Source organism: Lepisma saccharinum, unplaced genomic scaffold (genome assembly GCF_977018435.1).
Source record: "Lepisma saccharinum unplaced genomic scaffold, izLepSacc3.1 HAP1_SCAFFOLD_847, whole genome shotgun sequence".
NCBI lineage: Eukaryota > Metazoa > Arthropoda > Insecta > Zygentoma > Lepismatidae > Lepisma > Lepisma saccharinum.
In genome coordinates this window covers 45-19,734 of record NW_028143508.1, presented here as the reverse complement: position 1 = coordinate 19,734, position 19,690 = coordinate 45, and the positions used below count along the sequence as shown (strand labels likewise).

General features: G+C 43.3%; 1 protein-coding gene across 1 annotated transcript in view; it reads left to right on the top strand.

Moving 5' to 3' along the window:
- Positions 1 to 7,744, top strand: part of LOC145983348 (uncharacterized) — a gene marked incomplete at its 3' end in the record, with an annotated part of 33,504 nt that extends 25,760 nt beyond the window's left edge. The window contains exons 5-7 of the mRNA XM_083116487.1: positions 4,642 to 4,829; positions 5,730 to 5,847; positions 7,491 to 7,744. Coding sequence (XP_082972613.1) covers positions 4,642 to 4,829; positions 5,730 to 5,847; positions 7,491 to 7,744 — 560 coding nt within the window. The remainder of the gene's footprint in view (positions 1 to 4,641; positions 4,830 to 5,729; positions 5,848 to 7,490) is intronic.
- Between the last annotated feature and the right edge of the window lie 11,946 nt (positions 7,745 to 19,690).

Genomic DNA, 19,690 nt, shown 5'->3' with positions numbered 1-19,690 from the left:
TTGAGGTGGGCACAGTATAACTTTCTTCATTTAATGTAAAAACATTTTAAGTAAAACTAAGAAAATTTTAGTGCTTCACCAAGAAAGTCAACAGTAGCAAACAGTTCAGTTGAAACATAACCTATTGGTGTTACAGCTGAACCTGTTTATACAAGTAGTAGGGACCAATAGTTAACCCTAGCTTACCCGTGCCATATGAGAAACTTACTTACCTGAGGGGGAGGATTCACAGGTCCACACTTTTTTCATCATTCAAATTCAGGAAACCATTTTATCGAATCACTGCTTCCTTTGTTGATTATACAGGTCTGCAGTTATTTATTAATTATAATAATTACAAACATGACCCTCATTAATAAGAAATAATAACCAATTATTACCATATGCATGTATTACCATTCACTTTTATTAATGCATTTTTGATTGCTGAGGTTTAGTTGTTTAATAATTATAATAATTACAATAATTACCAAACAATTGTACACTCTCACTGGCAGGAGTGTCTCGAATAACATGTATTCAAAGATGGCACCTGATAGACCCACCTAGTAAAGTTTGCCTCCTATCTACTTTACATTTATGTTTTTACGAACAAAATTAGTACAAATATTGAGAACATCCTAGGTAACAATGTAATTTATTTTCAATTTTTGATAAAAATTTTCACAGTTGAAACATCAAAAAAATAGAGATGGTGGAAGCTAGGGTTAACCACCGCAGGGAATTGTTCCGAAAATGTAATAAAGCTTTAGGTAGATAATTTTTAATTTAATTTGTAACTCAAGTCACCTAAAGATGTACAAACCCAGCCACCACCTGTAGCACAGCTAGTATGAAATTAAACAACCTGATCTGACTAATCAAATAAATAAACAAAGCTGTTTCTTGCAATGCAACTCGTTGACTACAGCCATCTAGTGGAATTTTTAACTGGGCATTGATGATAACCATTGCCCTTGCTGACTTTTGCATCTAATGCAGAAACTAGAAACTAGAATGTGCATAGCCACCATTCCACATGAAGAAAAATAATGGTATTTGTACTTACAAGGATTGACAAAACACATTTTTTTTCAAACAAACTTTGCAATTGTAGATATTTTGTGTAAATATATTATCATCTTTTTTTAATTTATTTTGAACAATGTATTAGCATGCTGGATTTGAAATCTTAACGTTTATATATTGGCATGCTAAAGCATTTTCAGTTACCTGGGAATATATTGAAAATACCTGGGGAAGTTATTTTTTCTGGCAAGAAAAGTGGGCACTCTGAAATACGTGTTTAACATTTATGAAGAAACACATTTCTATTTTTCAGTTCAAAAACATTAACAAAACATCGCCTCACTTTACTTGCAGTTACCGCGTTGAGGTGAATTCTAAAAAAAATAGTGTAATTGACAGGCCAGTGTACTTGTAAGACTATTCTTATACTTTTGGCTGACTTTCTGTGAAAGTGCATGTTATGCCTTGTGAGCATTGAAACACCTTTTTTTTGCAAGTGAGAAATGATGCATAGAATGTGTGTAGATAGGCCTTGCAAAAATTTCAAAGAGGCATTTTTAGTTTCTCTTATAATTGCCCTAATGTTTTCTTTACTTTAAATTCTTCTGAATTAAGCCATGTGATTTAAATATATAATATAGAAACATTGAAAATGCTGCAAGACAAAATATTTGTATGTAGGATACTAGTGCTATTAAGAACTTGTGCCATGCATGCGAGATCTCCAATATATCTCTATGTGTTTGTAGTTTGAAGACTTGTTTGTGGTATTGGACAATAGCTAAGGTTTTACGAAAACCTTTTAGGTGTTTAGCAATGCACCGTTGATGAGCGTTGTACCCCGTACCACATCATTGAGCTTTCAGAAAGGAAGTCTGAAGGTGACTTTTTTGGAAGGCACCAAAATGTCCACGTCTCTTTCATGTAGAACACTGTGGACTGCATCTTGCACAGTAACGAGGCTCTGGTGTCTCGATTCTGCCTTCTGTTGTGTGTTTGTGATTGTCCTATCATCATGTCATCATTCATTCTCATCTTCACGGTTAGTCAAAAGTAGCAGAAAAGTGAAGTAAAGTAAACCAAATGAATCAATCAAACATAAAGGAAGTATTAAAGATATACTGAAAGGTAGTAAAATAACTGATAACAACACTGACCATTAGAAAAATCAAATTGTAATCACATGTTAGTCTCACGTTCTCGCTATTATAATTCCTGGCAACTTCACTATACGTGGGTGGTAGTAATTGAAAGTGCAGATCTCTGTATACACAACTGTGATTTAGTTTACACACTTGCTTATTTACAGTGTAATACATACAGGGGGTGGACAGATTAATGGAAACACACTGTTAAGGGAAGGGTAATTTGTTCTGAGGTGGCAGCACTGAAGCGTCATTAATTGAAATGATAATTTGTTATCACCATGTTTACCCATTGCATGTAGTGCCTGAATCAGTGCAGTATGTACTTTTGTGTGCAACGGTTCCAAGGTAAAGATATAAAATGGGAGACCTATCGTTTCCAAAGGGGGCAGATTGTTGGAGTGCGTTTAGCTGGTGCATCAAGAACGAAGACTGCCAATTTAGTTGATGGCATACATCATGGCAAGATAACATCAACGAAGAGAAATATTGGACGAAAGCTAATCCTAGGTGAGAGGTATCGTCAAGGAATAAAAAGGATTGTTACAAAGAACTGTAGAACTACAGCGGCAAAAGTGACAGCAGAACTCAATGAACATCTGGACGATCCTGTTTCACAAGAACAGTCTAACGGGATCTTCATAAGAACATTGGGAGTAGGCTTGCCGTTACTAAACCTCTGATTACTGTCACCACTGCCAGCGCATGAAAAAAGTGGTGCCATGAGCACCTGTGGCTGGAAAAAGGTAATATGGTCAGATGGAGTCGTCTTTCTCATTGTTTCCAACAACGGAGCGTGTGTATGTGTGGCAAACGCCTATAGAGGCATACTTTCCAGACTGCTTACATCCTACGTCAGACATGGAGGCAGATCTGTGATGGTTTGGGTGGTGATCTCTTGGTATTCTGTTGGCCCCATCATTCCTCTACAAGGTAATATTATGGGCAGTAACTGCATGGAAAATTTAGGCGACCAGGTGCATCCTGTGGTACAACTGTTGTTCCCCAACAAGGATGCAATCTTTCATGATGATAATGTGCCTATTCACACTGCCAGAGCTGTTCAGTCTTGGTTTACAGAACATGAAGATGAACTTCAACACCTTTCCTGGCCCTCGCAATCACCGGACCTCAACATTATTGAACCACCGTGTTCGGTTTTAGAGGATCGAGTACGATGCAAATTTCCTTCACCTTCATCTCTGCGACAACTGCGTGATGTGCTTCTGGAAGAATGATGTAATATTCCACTGGAGACTATTCAGGGATTGTACGAGTTGATTCCATGACAAATCCAAGCTGTCCTTAAGACTAAAGGTGGTCCCACGCTGTATTTAGAGGCTACAAGTGCTTCCATTAATCTGTCCACCCACTGTATATTGAAGCATATTTATAATTATTCTGAGCAAATTCAATAGCTTTTTGGAGAGTCTTCATAACACCGTAGTAGAGCATTGGCAGGGAATGCCAAAGACACAACTTCAATTCTTGGTTCAACCACAGTTTTCATGTAACTTTTCAGTCAGCTATATTCAGAACTGGAGCTCCTGCGTAGCCAAATGGTTAGCAGTCCCAGATTCGATTCCCAGTGGGAGCCCCCATAAAATTTCGTTGTTGACCCAGCATTGTGAGGGCTGTTGTTGCTAAGGAGCTTAGTTTGGAACTGTTAACACTTTTTTTTTGTATATTTGCATAACCACCATTCCACATTAAGAAAAAAGTATTAAGTATTTATGAGTGGTTCTTGTCCAAAATTGCATTGTTGTGACCCCATTTACAGGTCCTTTTGTTGTACCTTTTAATTGATTTGGTGAGTCTTTTTAATGTTTTAAACTACTTGGAAAATACGAGGAAGGTGCTTGAAAGGGGCGGGGTGAAGCATCATAAATTCGGAACAAGTTTATTTTTTATATATTATGAATATTTGTAAATTTCTGCAATGTTAAAATAATGGTAGCATCTGTAGGCTTTAGTAAGAGTATTTAGTAGGGATGGACCGATATGAAATTTTGGCCGATACCGATAAAGTACCGATATAAAATTTGCCGATACCGATAACCGATACTCTACCGATCCGATATAAAATTAGAAATGGTCCTTGAAGAACCTGAAATGATCATTGATCTCCTTAATAAATGTGTGTTTCAAGGTGACTGCAGTGCAAAATAAGTTGAATATTTACACATTTACTTTTTTAGAAAGAAGGGCATGGAGATTATCCATAAAAATTACAACAAAATGGCAGAATTTTGCACTAAATTATAAGATATTTATCAATATATCGGATCGGTAAAATAATCGGTAATTTTACCGATAAGCCGATACACCGATATGCCTATATCGGCCGATACCGATAGAGTACCGATTAATCGGTCCCATCCCTAGTATTTAGTGTCAGCTCTGCCATAATTTATGATTAATTGTTTCATTGTAATTTTTTTTTTTTTTGTACAAAAGGAAAATTAATATACATTCTTTTATTCAATAGGTATGGTGGACAGGCATGCAGGCACCCACAGTTAGAAATTAAAAATCCTGACATAATGAAGTTCATAAAAGATAGTCCACCCATTAACTGTGGAAACCAGCTTGATTGGGTGGAAATCTCGGGAGGAGTGGCTAAAATAAGAGATGAAGCCAAGATATTGCATGGAGATATAGAGTGCTCCTTTGCAGGTGAGTGTGTGGGTTAGTTTAATGAATAAATGATGTAATCTTTAAAAATACAGTGTGTCACATGTACATAAGTACTCAGACTTTTAAACTATTATATACCTTTGGGGTGCAAGGGGATGACCCTTTGTGAAGGCACCCGAATGTCAACCTTCCTGGACTGCATTTGGCAGATTAGCGAGGCTCTGGCATCTGGACTTACAGCCAATGAAATCCTCTGTGAGACTTGTTTGTGTTCTGTCCATGTGTGTTTGTGATTTGTCCCTTCATCCAGTTTATCTTATCAGCATTCATCCTCATCTTCACGATTAGCCTAAATTGGCAGAAAGCAAAGTAAAATAAAACAAATCATTCAATCAATCATGTTCTACACAGTTTGATATTAGTGGCAATTCCGATTTTTTTAAAAACCAATTGCACAGTTTCAGCGTTGCTTTATGGAACAATTTTTCTTGTATGTAAGCATCATATAAGCATTGCATCATAGAATTATTTCTCTTGTAGCTTATGGTTGTTACAAGCATAAAAAAAAACAGTTTTTGTTGTCATGTTTCAAGAGAACACACACTCCCTTCATCAGACATTTATTTTTAGTTTGATTAAAGATGCAGTTATAACAATGGCTCTCAGAAGCATTGTCTGAATCTTGATTTGATGTTTTCGGAATGTATGTACCTCTCTCCCCCATAGATGTATAATTTTTCTTGTATGTACGTATTGCTTGCATTATAACCATTGTTATACTTGATCTTTAATGAAACTATAAATAATTGTCTGATGATGGGACCGTGTGTTCTCCTGAAATGTCACAATAGAAACTGTGTTTTTTGCTTGTAACAACCGTAGGCTACAAGAGAAATAATTTAAGGAACAAGTAATTACTTTTTGTTTTTGTCTTTCCAGATATTGTAAGGGTCTCTGATAAGTTGATTAAAAATGGACCAACCACAGTGACTCATACGGACTATGAATTGCAAGACAGTGACTTTGTACGAGTAACATGTAAAGGAAATGGTGCAAAGTAAGTTCATTTTCAATTGTCACTGTCATAGTCTGTCTGTCTTTATTATATCTTTTGCTACAATTTGGCCAGTGTGTATGCATCCTCAGGAAATATATGTATGTCCCATTCAGGATGGCTGGGAGCATGCACTTGCATCTAGCTTTATACTGGCCTTTGTGAAGCAAGGTGTGCAAGTAAGAAATCTCACTCCATAAGAGTATAGCTAGGTGCAAGTGCAAAATCCCACTTTCATGCACTAGGGTTTGCAATTCTAATCATGCTTTGCAGGATTTTCATTGAGAAATCATCTCATTTATGCATAGGCAAGTAATAAATATTAGTGATGGTTGGATATGAATTTTTTGCCAATGTCAATAAAGTACAGATATACAATTTTATGATACCAGTAACCAAGTTATACCAATCCATTGTAAAATTAAAGATATTCCTTGATACCCTATGTATCCAGGTGCCTACAATTATTTTACTTTAAAAAAAATACCTATTTAGACAATCACTTTATAAAACTAGGGTATATAAATTATAAGTCGTGCACTGTGGCCTTGCAGTTTGAGGCACAAGCTTTAGGCTCTGGCTATGGAATGCATGCAGGTTGAAGTCTCCTGGGAGAAGCATAACAACTTTTCTCCTGAGATTTTGGCCTGTGTATGGGACTGGTGGCCATTCACCATCATGAAGAAATTGTGGAGCTTCATATGAGTAGCGTAACCTGCAACAATGACTGGGAGTTCATCGTACTGACAACATGTCATCCTGTAACTGGTTGAATGATGGCCCACCTCTGGTAGGAGGGAGGTCGGCAGTCTGTAGGTAGACACTGGCCCTCACGAACTGTTACACCTCACGAGCTGTTACACCACGGTTTAGTTTTAATATAAATTATAAGTTTATGATTAATAATAATGGAATGGTGAAATTTTGCACTAAATTTCAGCTTTTTTGGACACTCATGTTATTGACAACTCGGCATCACAAGTCCTCTCCCAATCCCTGGAAGTTCAAAACAATGTTCGCTGTATGCGTACGAGCCCAGTCTTGCATAAATCATTGGGTTTCAATGGGAAACTACTAACTACTACTACTGACTACTGTGGAAGGAATCACCCACGGTTTGACCTTCTGCTGCAGCGTCAATCTTCCCTGCCATATTGCACAAACTACAGCCAGGAATGGGGTGGGGTGCCTCTGCATTACATCATTATGAACTGCCATGTGTTGAACCATGCATGAACCAAGCCCCGTTCCAACATCCAACAGTATGAAAAGTACATGCCATTTTCAATGGATGACATTTCATGCCCCACCCTCCTTATGATATGTCAGATTGGAAAAAAAATCAATTAATTTACTAATCAACTAATGCACCTAGCTGGATACAATATAGTACTCTAAAATGCCAGGAGTCCTGGGTTTGAATCCAGGTCTGTGCATGGGTGTTCTTTGTGAGTGTCCATTCATCATATTATCGCTCATCCTCATCTTCTTGGTTAGGCAAAAGTGGCAGAAAAGCGAAGTGAAATAAACCAAACCAATCAATCAATGAACAATAAAGTACTTATTAATCTGAATTATTCCCAGTACATCAAATGTGCTCATGTTCAATCTTCTAGGATTCTGTACTACTTGTATCATTACTGCAGGTGGAAGACAGTGATGGCTGGCATCCGGCGTGATCCAGAAATCCTGGAAAGAACAGGATGGGGCAAAGTCCCAGCTGATGGACTTCACCTCAATGTGTTGATTTGGGGATTTGATTCTCTTTCTCGCAACATGTTCATCAGGAAACTGCCTCAGTCTTTCGACTATCTTAAGAACCACTTAAAGGCAATTGTACTGGAAGGATACAATATAGTGGGAGATGGAACTCCACAAGCGTTGATTCCAATTCTCACAGGTTAGTATTTTTTGTCTTAACATTTATGTATATTTTTGTATCCACTTTAGCATACAGGATGTCCAATAAGTCAGGAGCCATCAGATCACAAAATCTTTGTTATTTTGTAACATACTTGGGCAATGATACCAGGCTGTCCCAGAAGTCCTGCACCATCAGCACACTGAGTTCCAAGAGGTGAAGTTTGCGAGCGTAGGCGGCACCATCGGTGAAAGGCTATTGGCAGGCATAGAGGAGAGGTTCGTGGGATCAAGTGAAGGCACACACAGCATGTGTAGCGAGTGTTCCCGTGAAGTTAAAGTGGGCACGATGAGTGAGGACCAAATTGCACTTCGTGCAGTGCTACTTTTTTTTATGGAAAAAACGACTAACAGCAAAAGTGGCAGCGGAGGAAATTTGTTGTGTGGAGAACGAAGAAATGGTGAATCGATCGACAGCTTCCCGTTGGTTTAAAAAATTCGCTTCAGGTGATCTACGCCTCGCAGACAAGGCCCGCACGGGGTGACCTCCGATGGACATTAACGAGTCTCTGCAGGATGCTGTGAATGCTACACCACAATCCAGCACACGTGTGTTAGCAAGAGTGGTTGGGGCATCCAAATCGACAGTAATCTGTCGCTTGCATGACATGGATTACACCAATAAACTGCCCCCGACAAAGTCCGCAAGAGCTGACAGAGGCGCAGGCCCAGCGCAGAGTTACAATTTGCCAGACATTGCTACAAAACCCGCATGATCTTAGTTTTTGGAGGCGAATTGTGACAGGAGACGAGAAGTGGGTGTTTCTGAAAACCCTGATACACGTAAACAGTGGGTGAAAAGAGGAGAGGAAGCCATCGCCCATTCGAAACGGGACAGATTTGGAAAAAAGCTCATGCTGAGCGTGTGGTGGAACATTGACGGGATTGTTCATTATGAGTTTGTTCCAGAAGGTCATGCTGTAACAGGTGAACTGTATTCTGAACAATTACGCCGAGTGTATGCCATTCTGAACGGGAAATACCGGGCATTAACGAGGAGGAAGAGGTTACTCCTGCAAAATGACAATGCTCCCAGTCACCGGTCTCGAAGAGTGACCAACACACTAGCTGAGCTTGACGGATTTGAGTTGTTACCTCATCCCGCCTATAGTCTGGAAGTTGCACCATCGGATTACGGTTTGTTTCGCTCTCTCTCACATTTCCTGTGTGGTCGGCACTTCAATTCATATGACGATGTAAATTCTGCCTGTCGTGAGTTTTTCAATTCTAAACCTGCCACCTGGTATCGCCATCAGATTGAACTGTTGTCGCAGAGATGGATGAAGGTAATTGAACATGGAGGCCTGTACTTTGCTGAATAAAGTCTGTTTTTGTTTCTGATATTCTGTGTTTCATTTTCGCCTTTGTATGGTGCACGACTTCTGGGACAGCCTGGTACTTCCACTCTGCTAGAATTTTTTTATCACATCTGCTGGTGTTCACTGAGATTCCTCCATGATGCATTCCAGATGAGGGAAAATGCTGAATTTTTACCCCGTACAGTCAAGTTTAAAGACATGTTGATTCAACTGACCCGTTACAAATTTAATTCACTTTACTTTTATATTCTACTAGCATACATGGGACACTTTTATACTATACTGTTCGTGTTGACCATTTGGTTTACATTCCACAAAATAAAATACATGAATGTGATGATTGACAATCTGAGTAAACATATCTTGAACTTGACTGTACTTCACGGCTTGGAAGTGGCTCCAAAAATAAAAATTCCAGAGGGAGTAAGATCAACCCCATCTGGACCATTGTTACACATTTCTTTCAGGTTTGTCTTAATGTATTGTCCTTCTACCTTTGCCTTCACCTTCCTGCAGGTCTATTACGTCAATGTAATTTTGCTCACATTCAAAAACACAGATTAAGCTTAGTTGTGTGAAAATTATGGCTCACCAGAGATCGAACTTTGGTCTTCCAACTAAATATAGAGATGGATTTCATGTACTCTGATTTTTGCATGGTAAATGTCTAAATATGCAAATTACTTTTTCCAAAGCAAACCCCAGGGAGTCACCTGGTAACATGCATTAATTAAAGAGTTGAGTGAACAATTGCAATTTGTAATTTTAAATTTATTTCTGCAAAATTTCATCCATCCGTAATGGATACAAACTCCACTGATATGACTAATACCTAGATACATTTGCATGAAAATGCAAAATGTGAAAAACAAGTGTAATTTTTAGCTGCAAATATGGGCATCCCTTGTAATGAATACGCATGAATTTTATTCACATAGTAATGCAAGATGACTTTTTTTTTTTGCAAAGTGAACATCTTTTTGCAAAATATTATGGAATTAGTTCAGAAACATGCAAAACATGTTTGTTTTTGGCTTTATGTTTCTGTTGCTGAATTGTGATTAAAGATACAAATCTCGAGTATAATTTCCTTCCCCTCCTCTCACCTCTAACCTCTATCACTGTCAGTTGGATTGACCTGGCAAGTGCTGCAGCATAATATCAGACCTGCTCTGCTTTCTTTTTGCTGTGTTTTGCTTCACTAAAGCCAGATAAGGTGGAAACAGGATGAATCAGCACAGAATGGGTGCCCTAAAACAGATTCTTTGCATTAAATTCATTCAAACTATCAATTTACAGCTATTTTTGTGTGGTCCAAAAAAACAAAATTGTCACCACTGTTACTGATTGTCTAGCATTCCCTTTTTTCTTTTTTTCTTGTTTTACTGCTTTTGTCAATTGTTATTTACGTAAATTTGTATTCCTATCAGCCCAGTCCTAGTTTGAATGCTTTCCAAACTCGCAACAGAATAATGTTAGCTACAGAAAGTCTCCTATTGCAGCTGGAAGAAGAATCATGTGGTCCGTACGAGGCAGCCAGATATTTTGACCACGTGGAAGTGAGGCATCCTTTCATAAACTAAACTACAGTCAGTTTTGTGTAAGGACAAGTGTAAGAACAGCATAATTCTGATATAGTGCACACAATGTATGGGGTTAAGGTGAATAGGATAGCAATAGAGCACATCTTGGCTGAATGTCCTACCATTTACTGTGATAAATTTGCAGTTTTTGAATTTTAGAGCACCGAGTGTATTTTCTGAGACTGCTGCAAGTTGGCAGTTGGTTTCCTGAAGAATATGCTTGTGTTTCAAAGTTCAGACTAGAAATGTACTACAGTAACTGGAACCCTATTCAGTCAGTAGCCATGATAATTTAGAACACAGAATAGCTGCATAGTGTGCAACAACATATACTACTTACTTTTCTTTTTCTTCTCAGTAGTTTTCATGCAGTCTGGGTTTTGGGTCTTGGAGATCTTCAACTTTACTTGCTACACAGCATAGAATAGTTTATTATGCCCTTACAACAAGGCCTGCATGTACTAGCTTTCTGCTGGTACAGCAGCTGAAACAGGCTTTCCTACAGTTTAACTCACTGCAGGATTAGTTTTCCTGAGTTTGTACCACTTCCAACAACTTTCCAATACAGAAATTTGTTTTTACTTATATTTAAAGGTTGCTGATCAATTTAGGATATGTCTGCAGCCCCTCTCTTGGTAGGCATTTTAGGCCAGTCAAGGTGGAGGAGAGGGGACAGAAAGTGCTTTTTGATAACAATGTAATCATCATTGTAAAATATCTCTTTAGTGCAGTCAAAATAGAAAAAATATAGGAGCTATAGCATTAACAACATACTATAATTCATAACAAGCTGAAATTTGGTATATACCATGTTAGTATCATTAGTAACAACATACCAAAAGTCCCCGGCGATCACCCGTATGCTAAGTCCGCCATATTGAAAAATGGCGGACAATGAAAGTTTTCACGAAATAAGGGAACTATAATTCATAACAAGCTGAAATTTTGTACATAGCTTCCTTATAACATTAATAATAGCATATCAAAAGTCCCCGGCGATAACTCTGCCACTAAGTACGCCATATTGAAAAATGGCAGATAAATTCAAGTTTTCACTAAATAAAGAACTAATTGACAATAGCTTGGTGTTTGATATATATATATATATATATATATATATATATATATATATATATATACACAAATAATGAAGGAGACAGTAAACACTTACCACACGAATAGAAATAATTCAATATTTCGCGATCTGAGTCGCATTTTCAAGACGGTAGATAAAAGATTGACGACACTTTGAGTAGAGGCACAGAATACTGACCGTAGCGTCTGTACGGTCAGTGTTGCCAGAAACAGTTGAAAGGAAACACGAAATACTTTAGCCAGTGTTTACTGTCAGGTGGGTGGGTAGTTTGGGGGAGGAGAGGAAAGAGTTACTGATTGGCTAGGTTGAGTCCGGGGGGTATAGTGGCGTGCATGCCTGCTATATAGGCCCTTTCCCATCGCCTGCGGAAAGATGTGTCAGAGCGGGGGGGTAAAAGGTGGATGATGGCAACACGGAAGCAGTTATTGAAGGTGGTGTTATGGCTGTTGGTGTGGATGGCAACTGTGAAATCGGAGTTTTGGGTGGAGGAACGGTGATTATTTATCCTTAGATTCAAGGGGGTGGAGGTTTCGCCTAGGTAGAAGTTGCCGCAGATTTGACAGATGAGGGTGTAAATTAGGTTAGATGAGTGGCAGGTGCCCTTAGGGTGAAGGGTGAACTCACCTGCCGCTGTAGGGATCAGGAGGGTGGGGGAGGTGATGAGTATGGGGCAGGTCTTGCATCTGGGTTTATTGCACCTGTGGGCTGGGGGAAGGGGTGCGGAAGGGGTGGGGGTGTTTCGGACCAAGATGTTTTGGAGGTTGGGGGGGCGACGGAAGACGACCCTGGGTTTTTCCCGAAAGATGTCTCTGGTCTCGGGATCGCTGTGCAGGATGGGGAGGAGGGAGTGGAGGGTATGTCTGATTTTCGTAATGTGAGGGTGGTATTGGGTGATCAGAGTTGGAGGGTTGGTTTTGGGTTGTTTGGTGCGGTTGTGGGAGTTAGCTCTAGTGATTTGTTTGTTGATGAGGGTGGAGGGGTAGCCACGGTTGGTTAGGGCTTGGTGCAGGCGTAGGTTGTAGTTTTGGCGGGATGAGGGGGATGAGTTGAGGCGCTGGCCTCTGAGGGCTAGGGAAAATGGGATGGCTTTTTTGGTGTGGTAGGGGTGTGAGCTGGAGTAGTGGAGATACTGGAGGTGGTTGGTTGGTTTGATATGTATGGATGTTTCCAAGTGGTCTCCCACAATGTGGATGTCCACATCGAGGAAGGTCACTTGGTCTTTGGAGTGGAACCAGGTGAATTTGAGGGTGCTGAACTCATTGAGTCGGTTTAGGAATGTTGTGAGGGAGGGTTCGCCATGTGTCCAGAGGAGAAAAATGTCATCAATGAATCTTAGCCAGAGGAGTGGTTTCAGTTGCTGGGAGTCAAGGAATTCCTGTTCCAGCCTGCCCATGAACAGGTTGGCATAAGAGGGGGCCATGCGGGTACCCATAGCTGTGCCACGTATCTGCAGGTAATGTTGGTCACCGAAGCAGAAGTTGTTGCAGGTAAGTACAAGGTTGGCTAATTGAATCAGGAAGTGAGTGCTGGGATTGTGGGGTTTGGGTCGGCTGTTAAGGAATGATTCCGTGGCACGGAGGCCATGGGCATGGGGAATATTGGTGTAAAGGGATGTGACATCAACTGTTGTGAGGATGGTGTTGGGTGGTAGGGATGGTAAGTTTTGGATGATGTTGAGGAGGTGGTTGGTGTCACGGAGGTAGGAGGGCAGGGCTTGGACGAGGGGTTGGAGGTGAGAGTCTAGGAAGGCTGAAATGCGTTCAGTGGGTGAATTGTAGCTGGACACAATGGGTCTCCCGGGGTTGTTAGGTTTGTGAATTTTCGGGAGGAGGTAGAAAGTGGGGGTGCGGGGGTTGTCAGGTATGAGTGAGGAGATGGTGGAATTGGATAGGCCTTCAGGGGGTCCTCGGGAGAGGACAAAATCCCGAATTTTGTCTAGGTGTGTGGTAGATGAATCAACCGTGGTGGGCTTGTAGGTCGATGAATCAGAGAGTTGACGGGAGGCTTCCGCCACGTAGTCAGAGGAGTTCATGACTACTGTGGTGGACCCTTTATCAGCGGGGAGGATTTTGATATCTGGGTTGTTGCGGAGGGACCGGAGGGCTTGGTGCTGGGCTGGGGTTAGATTGTGGTGGGAAGAGGGGTTTTGGAGGTATGTACTGTCGGAAACATTGTTGACAACAGAGGTGATGTATCTTTCGAGGGGGTGGTTGTTGGGGAGGGAGGGGGGATCATGGGGGGAAGGGGGGCAGAATTGGAGGAGACTGGGATGTATGTCAGAAGGATTAGCTTTGGAGGGGGGATTCTTGGCCCAAAAGTATGTCCACCTAAGTCTGCGGGCGAAAGTTTGTATGTCAAATAATAGCCGGAAATTGTTAGGGGTGGAGGCTGGGGAGAAGGTAAGACCTTTGGAAAGTACGTCAATTTCGGTGGTGGTGAGGTTGTGGTTGGAAAGGTTCAAGATGGAGGTGCAGTCAGTGGGTGGTTGGGGGGTGAGGAATGTCAGTATGCTGGGGGGATCTTTTGTCCGAGGACTGGTGCTCTGCTGTGGTGTGGTGCGAGGGAGGGGCAGGGTTAGAGATGGTAGGTTGGGGTGGAGTGGGTAGTGGCAAGGGTGGGTCTGGAAGTAAGGGACATGTGGTTTTGTGTTGGTGTTGTGGTGGGAGGGGGAGGGGGAGGGTGCATCCTGCATTCAGGGCTTGTCTGCAGAGAATGGAAAGTTTTTGCAGGTGTTTTTGGTTCAGGTTGTGGGCAATGGACTGGGAAAGGTTCCAGAGTGTGTTTATTTGGTTGTTGTTGTTGCCTGGGGTCAGTAGGAGGATTTTGGTGAGGGACTGGATGGAAATCGAGAGTTCTCGAGTCCGGTGGAGCTGTGATTTGTACATGGTTAGGGTTAGTTCGGCAGCAAAATTTCTCGCTAGGGGGCGAATATTGGGTTGAATATCGGGGGGCATAGCTGAGAAAGGGAGTTTGGGTGTCAGGCTTTTGGGAGTAAGGCCTAATAAGAGGCATGAATGTAAGAAACGTGTGTGACAAACAGATTTGGTGAAGGAAATAATGAGTGACCGGAGTCGGGAGAGTTGGCGTGAGTTGTACACAAAAGGGTTCATATCCAATTAGGAAAAAAATACAGGAATAGGGTTAGAAATGGTGCCAGAAGGGCGGATAAATACAAATAATGAAGGAGACAGTAAACACTTACCACACGAATAGAAATAATTCAATATTTCGCGATCTGAGTCGCATTTTCAAGACGGTAGATAAAAGATTGACGACACTTTGAGTAGAGGCACAGAATACTGACCGTAGCGTCTGTACGGTCAGTGTTGCCAGAAACAGTTGAAAGGAAACCCGAAATACTTTAGCCAGTGTTTACTGTCAGGTGGGTGGGTAGTTTGGGGGAGGAGAGGAAAGAGTTACTGATTGGCTAGGTTGAGTCCGGGGGGTATAGTGGCGTGCATGCCTGCTATATAGGCCCTTTCCCATCGCCTGCGGAAAGATGTGTCAGAGCGGGGGGGTAAAAGGTGGATGATGGCAACACGGAAGCAGTTATTGAAGGTGGTGTTATGGCTGTTGGTGTGGATGGCAACTGTGAAATCGGAGTTTTGGGTGGAGGAACGGTGATTATTTATCCTTAGATTCAAGGGGGTGGAGGTTTCGCCTAGGTAGAAGTTGCCGCAGATTTGACAGATGAGGGTGTAAATTAGGTTAGATGAGTGGCAGGTGCCCTTAGGGTGAAGGGTGAACTCACCTGCCGCTGTAGGGATCAGGAGGGTGGGGGAGGTGATGAGTATGGGGCAGGTCTTGCATCTGGGTTTATTGCACCTGTGGGCTGGGGGAAGGGGTGCGGAAGGGGTGGGGGTGTTTCGGACCAAGATGTTTTGGAGGTTGGGGGGGCGACGGAAGACGACCCTGGGTTTTTCCCGAAAGATGTCTCTGGTCTCGGGATCGCTGTGCAGGATGGGGAGGAGGGAGTGGAGGGTATGTCTGATTTTCGTAATGTGAGGGTGGTATTGGGTGATCAGAGTTGGAGGGTTGGTTTTGGGTTGTTTGGTGCGGTTGTGGGAGTTAGCTCTAGTGATTTGTTTGTTGATGAGGGTGGAGGGGTAGCCACGGTTGGTTAGGGCTTGGTGCAGGCGTAGGTTGTAGTTTTGGCGGGATGAGGGGGATGAGTTGAGGCGCTGGCCTCTGAGGGCTAGGGAAAATGGGATGGCTTTTTTGGTGTGGTAGGGGTGTGAGCTGGAGTAGTGGAGATACTGGAGGTGGTTGGTTGGTTTGATATGTATGGATGTTTCCAAGTGGTCTCCCACAATGTGGATGTCCACATCGAGGAAGGTCACTTGGTCTTTGGAGTGGAACCAGGTGAATTTGAGGGTGCTGAACTCATTGAGTCGGTTTAGGAATGTTGTGAGGGAGGGTTCGCCATGTGTCCAGAGGAGAAAAATGTCATCAATGAATCTTAGCCAGAGGAGTGGTTTCAGTTGCTGGGAGTCAAGGAATTCCTGTTCCAGCCTGCCCATGAACAGGTTGGCATAAGAGGGGGCCATGCGGGTACCCATAGCTGTGCCACGTATCTGCAGGTAATGTTGGTCACCGAAGCAGAAGTTGTTGCAGGTAAGTACAAGGTTGGCTAATTGAATCAGGAAGTGAGTGCTGGGATTGTGGGGTTTGGGTCGGCTGTTAAGGAATGATTCCGTGGCACGGAGGCCATGGGCATGGGGAATATTGGTGTAAAGGGATGTGACATCAACTGTTGTGAGGATGGTGTTGGGTGGTAGGGATGGTAAGTTTTGGATGATGTTGAGGAGGTGGTTGGTGTCACGGAGGTAGGAGGGCAGGGCTTGGACGAGGGGTTGGAGGTGAGAGTCTAGGAAGGCTGAAATGCGTTCAGTGGGTGAATTGTAGCTGGACACAATGGGTCTCCCGGGGTTGTTAGGTTTGTGAATTTTCGGGAGGAGGTAGAAAGTGGGGGTGCGGGGGTTGTCAGGTATGAGTGAGGAGATGGTGGAATTGGATAGGCCTTCAGGGGGTCCTCGGGAGAGGACAAAATCCCGAATTTTGTCTAGGTGTGTGGTAGATGAATCAACCGTGGTGGGCTTGTAGGTCGATGAATCAGAGAGTTGACGGGAGGCTTCCGCCACGTAGTCAGAGGAGTTCATGACTACTGTGGTGGACCCTTTATCAGCGGGGAGGATTTTGATATCTGGGTTGTTGCGGAGGGACCGGAGGGCTTGGTGCTGGGCTGGGGTTAGATTGTGGTGGGAAGAGGGGTTTTGGAGGTATGTACTGTCGGAAACATTGTTGACAACAGAGGTGATGTATCTTTCGAGGGGGTGGTTGTTGGGGAGGGAGGGGGGATCATGGGGGGAAGGGGGGCAGAATTGGAGGAGACTGGGATGTATGTCAGAAGGATTAGCTTTGGAGGGGGGATTCTTGGCCCAAAAGTATGTCCACCTAAGTCTGCGGGCGAAAGTTTGTATGTCAAATAATAGCCGGAAATTGTTAGGGGTGGAGGCTGGGGAGAAGGTAAGACCTTTGGAAAGTACGTCAATTTCGGTGGTGGTGAGGTTGTGGTTGGAAAGGTTCAAGATGGAGGTGCAGTCAGTGGGTGGTTGGGGGGTGAGGAATGTCAGTATGCTGGGGGGATCTTTTGTCCGAGGACTGGTGCTCTGCTGTGGTGTGGTGCGAGGGAGGGGCAGGGTTAGAGATGGTAGGTTGGGGTGGAGTGGGTAGTGGCAAGGGTGGGTCTGGAAGTAAGGGACATGTGGTTTTGTGTTGGTGTTGTGGTGGGAGGGGGAGGGGGAGGGTGCATCCTGCATTCAGGGCTTGTCTGCAGAGAATGGAAAGTTTTTGCAGGTGTTTTTGGTTCAGGTTGTGGGCAATGGACTGGGAAAGGTTCCAGAGTGTGTTTATTTGGTTGTTGTTGTTGCCTGGGGTCAGTAGGAGGATTTTGGTGAGGGACTGGATGGAAATCGAGAGTTCTCGAGTCCGGTGGAGCTGTGATTTGTACATGGTTAGGGTTAGTTCGGCAGCAAAATTTCTCGCTAGGGGGCGAATATTGGGTTGAATATCGGGGGGCATAGCTGAGAAAGGGAGTTTGGGTGTCAGGCTTTTGGGAGTAAGGCCTAATAAGAGGCATGAATGTAAGAAACGTGTGTGACAAACAGATTTGGTGAAGGAAATAATGAGTGACCGGAGTCGGGAGAGTTGGCGTGAGTTGTACACAAAAGGGTTCATATCCAATTAGGAAAAAAATACAGGAATAGGGTTAGAAATGGTGCCAGAAGGGCGGATAAATACAAATAATGAAGGAGACAGTAAACACTTACCACACGAATAGAAATAATTCAATATTTCGCGATCTGAGTCGCATTTTCAAGACGGTAGATAAAAGATTGACGACACTTTGAGTAGAGGCACAGAATACTGACCGTAGCGTCTGTACGGTCAGTGTTGCCAGAAACAGTTGAAAGGAAACCCGAAATACTTTAGCCAGTGTTTACTGTCAGGTGGGTGGGTAGTTTGGGGGAGGAGAGGAAAGAGTTACTGATTGGCTAGGTTGAGTCCGGGGGGTATAGTGGCGTGCATGCCTGCTATATAGGCCCTTTCCCATCGCCTGCGGAAAGATGTGTCAGAGCGGGGGGGTAAAAGGTGGATGATGGCAACACGGAAGCAGTTATTGAAGGTGGTGTTATGGCTGTTGGTGTGGATGGCAACTGTGAAATCGGAGTTTTGGGTGGAGGAACGGTGATTATTTATCCTTAGATTCAAGGGGGTGGAGGTTTCGCCTAGGTAGAAGTTGCCGCAGATTTGACAGATGAGGGTGTAAATTAGGTTAGATGAGTGGCAGGTGCCCTTAGGGTGAAGGGTGAACTCACCTGCCGCTGTAGGGATCAGGAGGGTGGGGGAGGTGATGAGTATGGGGCAGGTCTTGCATCTGGGTTTATTGCACCTGTGGGCTGGGGGAAGGGGTGCGGAAGGGGTGGGGGTGTTTCGGACCAAGATGTTTTGGAGGTTGGGGGGGCGACGGAAGACGACCCTGGGTTTTTCCCGAAAGATGTCTCTGGTCTCGGGATCGCTGTGCAGGATGGGGAGGAGGGAGTGGAGGGTATGTCTGATTTTCGTAATGTGAGGGTGGTATTGGGTGATCAGAGTTGGAGGGTTGGTTTTGGGTTGTTTGGTGCGGTTGTGGGAGTTAGCTCTAGTGATTTGTTTGTTGATGAGGGTGGAGGGGTAGCCACGGTTGGTTAGGGCTTGGTGCAGGCGTAGGTTGTAGTTTTGGCGGGATGAGGGGGATGAGTTGAGGCGCTGGCCTCTGAGGGCTAGGGAAAATGGGATGGCTTTTTTGGTGTGGTAGGGGTGTGAGCTGGAGTAGTGGAGATACTGGAGGTGGTTGGTTGGTTTGATATGTATGGATGTTTCCAAGTGGTCTCCCACAATGTGGATGTCCACATCGAGGAAGGTCACTTGGTCTTTGGAGTGGAACCAGGTGAATTTGAGGGTGCTGAACTCATTGAGTCGGTTTAGGAATGTTGTGAGGGAGGGTTCGCCATGTGTCCAGAGGAGAAAAATGTCATCAATGAATCTTAGCCAGAGGAGTGGTTTCAGTTGCTGGGAGTCAAGGAATTCCTGTTCCAGCCTGCCCATGAACAGGTTGGCATAAGAGGGGGCCATGCGGGTACCCATAGCTGTGCCACGTATCTGCAGGTAATGTTGGTCACCGAAGCAGAAGTTGTTGCAGGTAAGTACAAGGTTGGCTAATTGAATCAGGAAGTGAGTGCTGGGATTGTGGGGTTTGGGTCGGCTGTTAAGGAATGATTCCGTGGCACGGAGGCCATGGGCATGGGGAATATTGGTGTAAAGGGATGTGACATCAACTGTTGTGAGGATGGTGTTGGGTGGTAGGGATGGTAAGTTTTGGATGATGT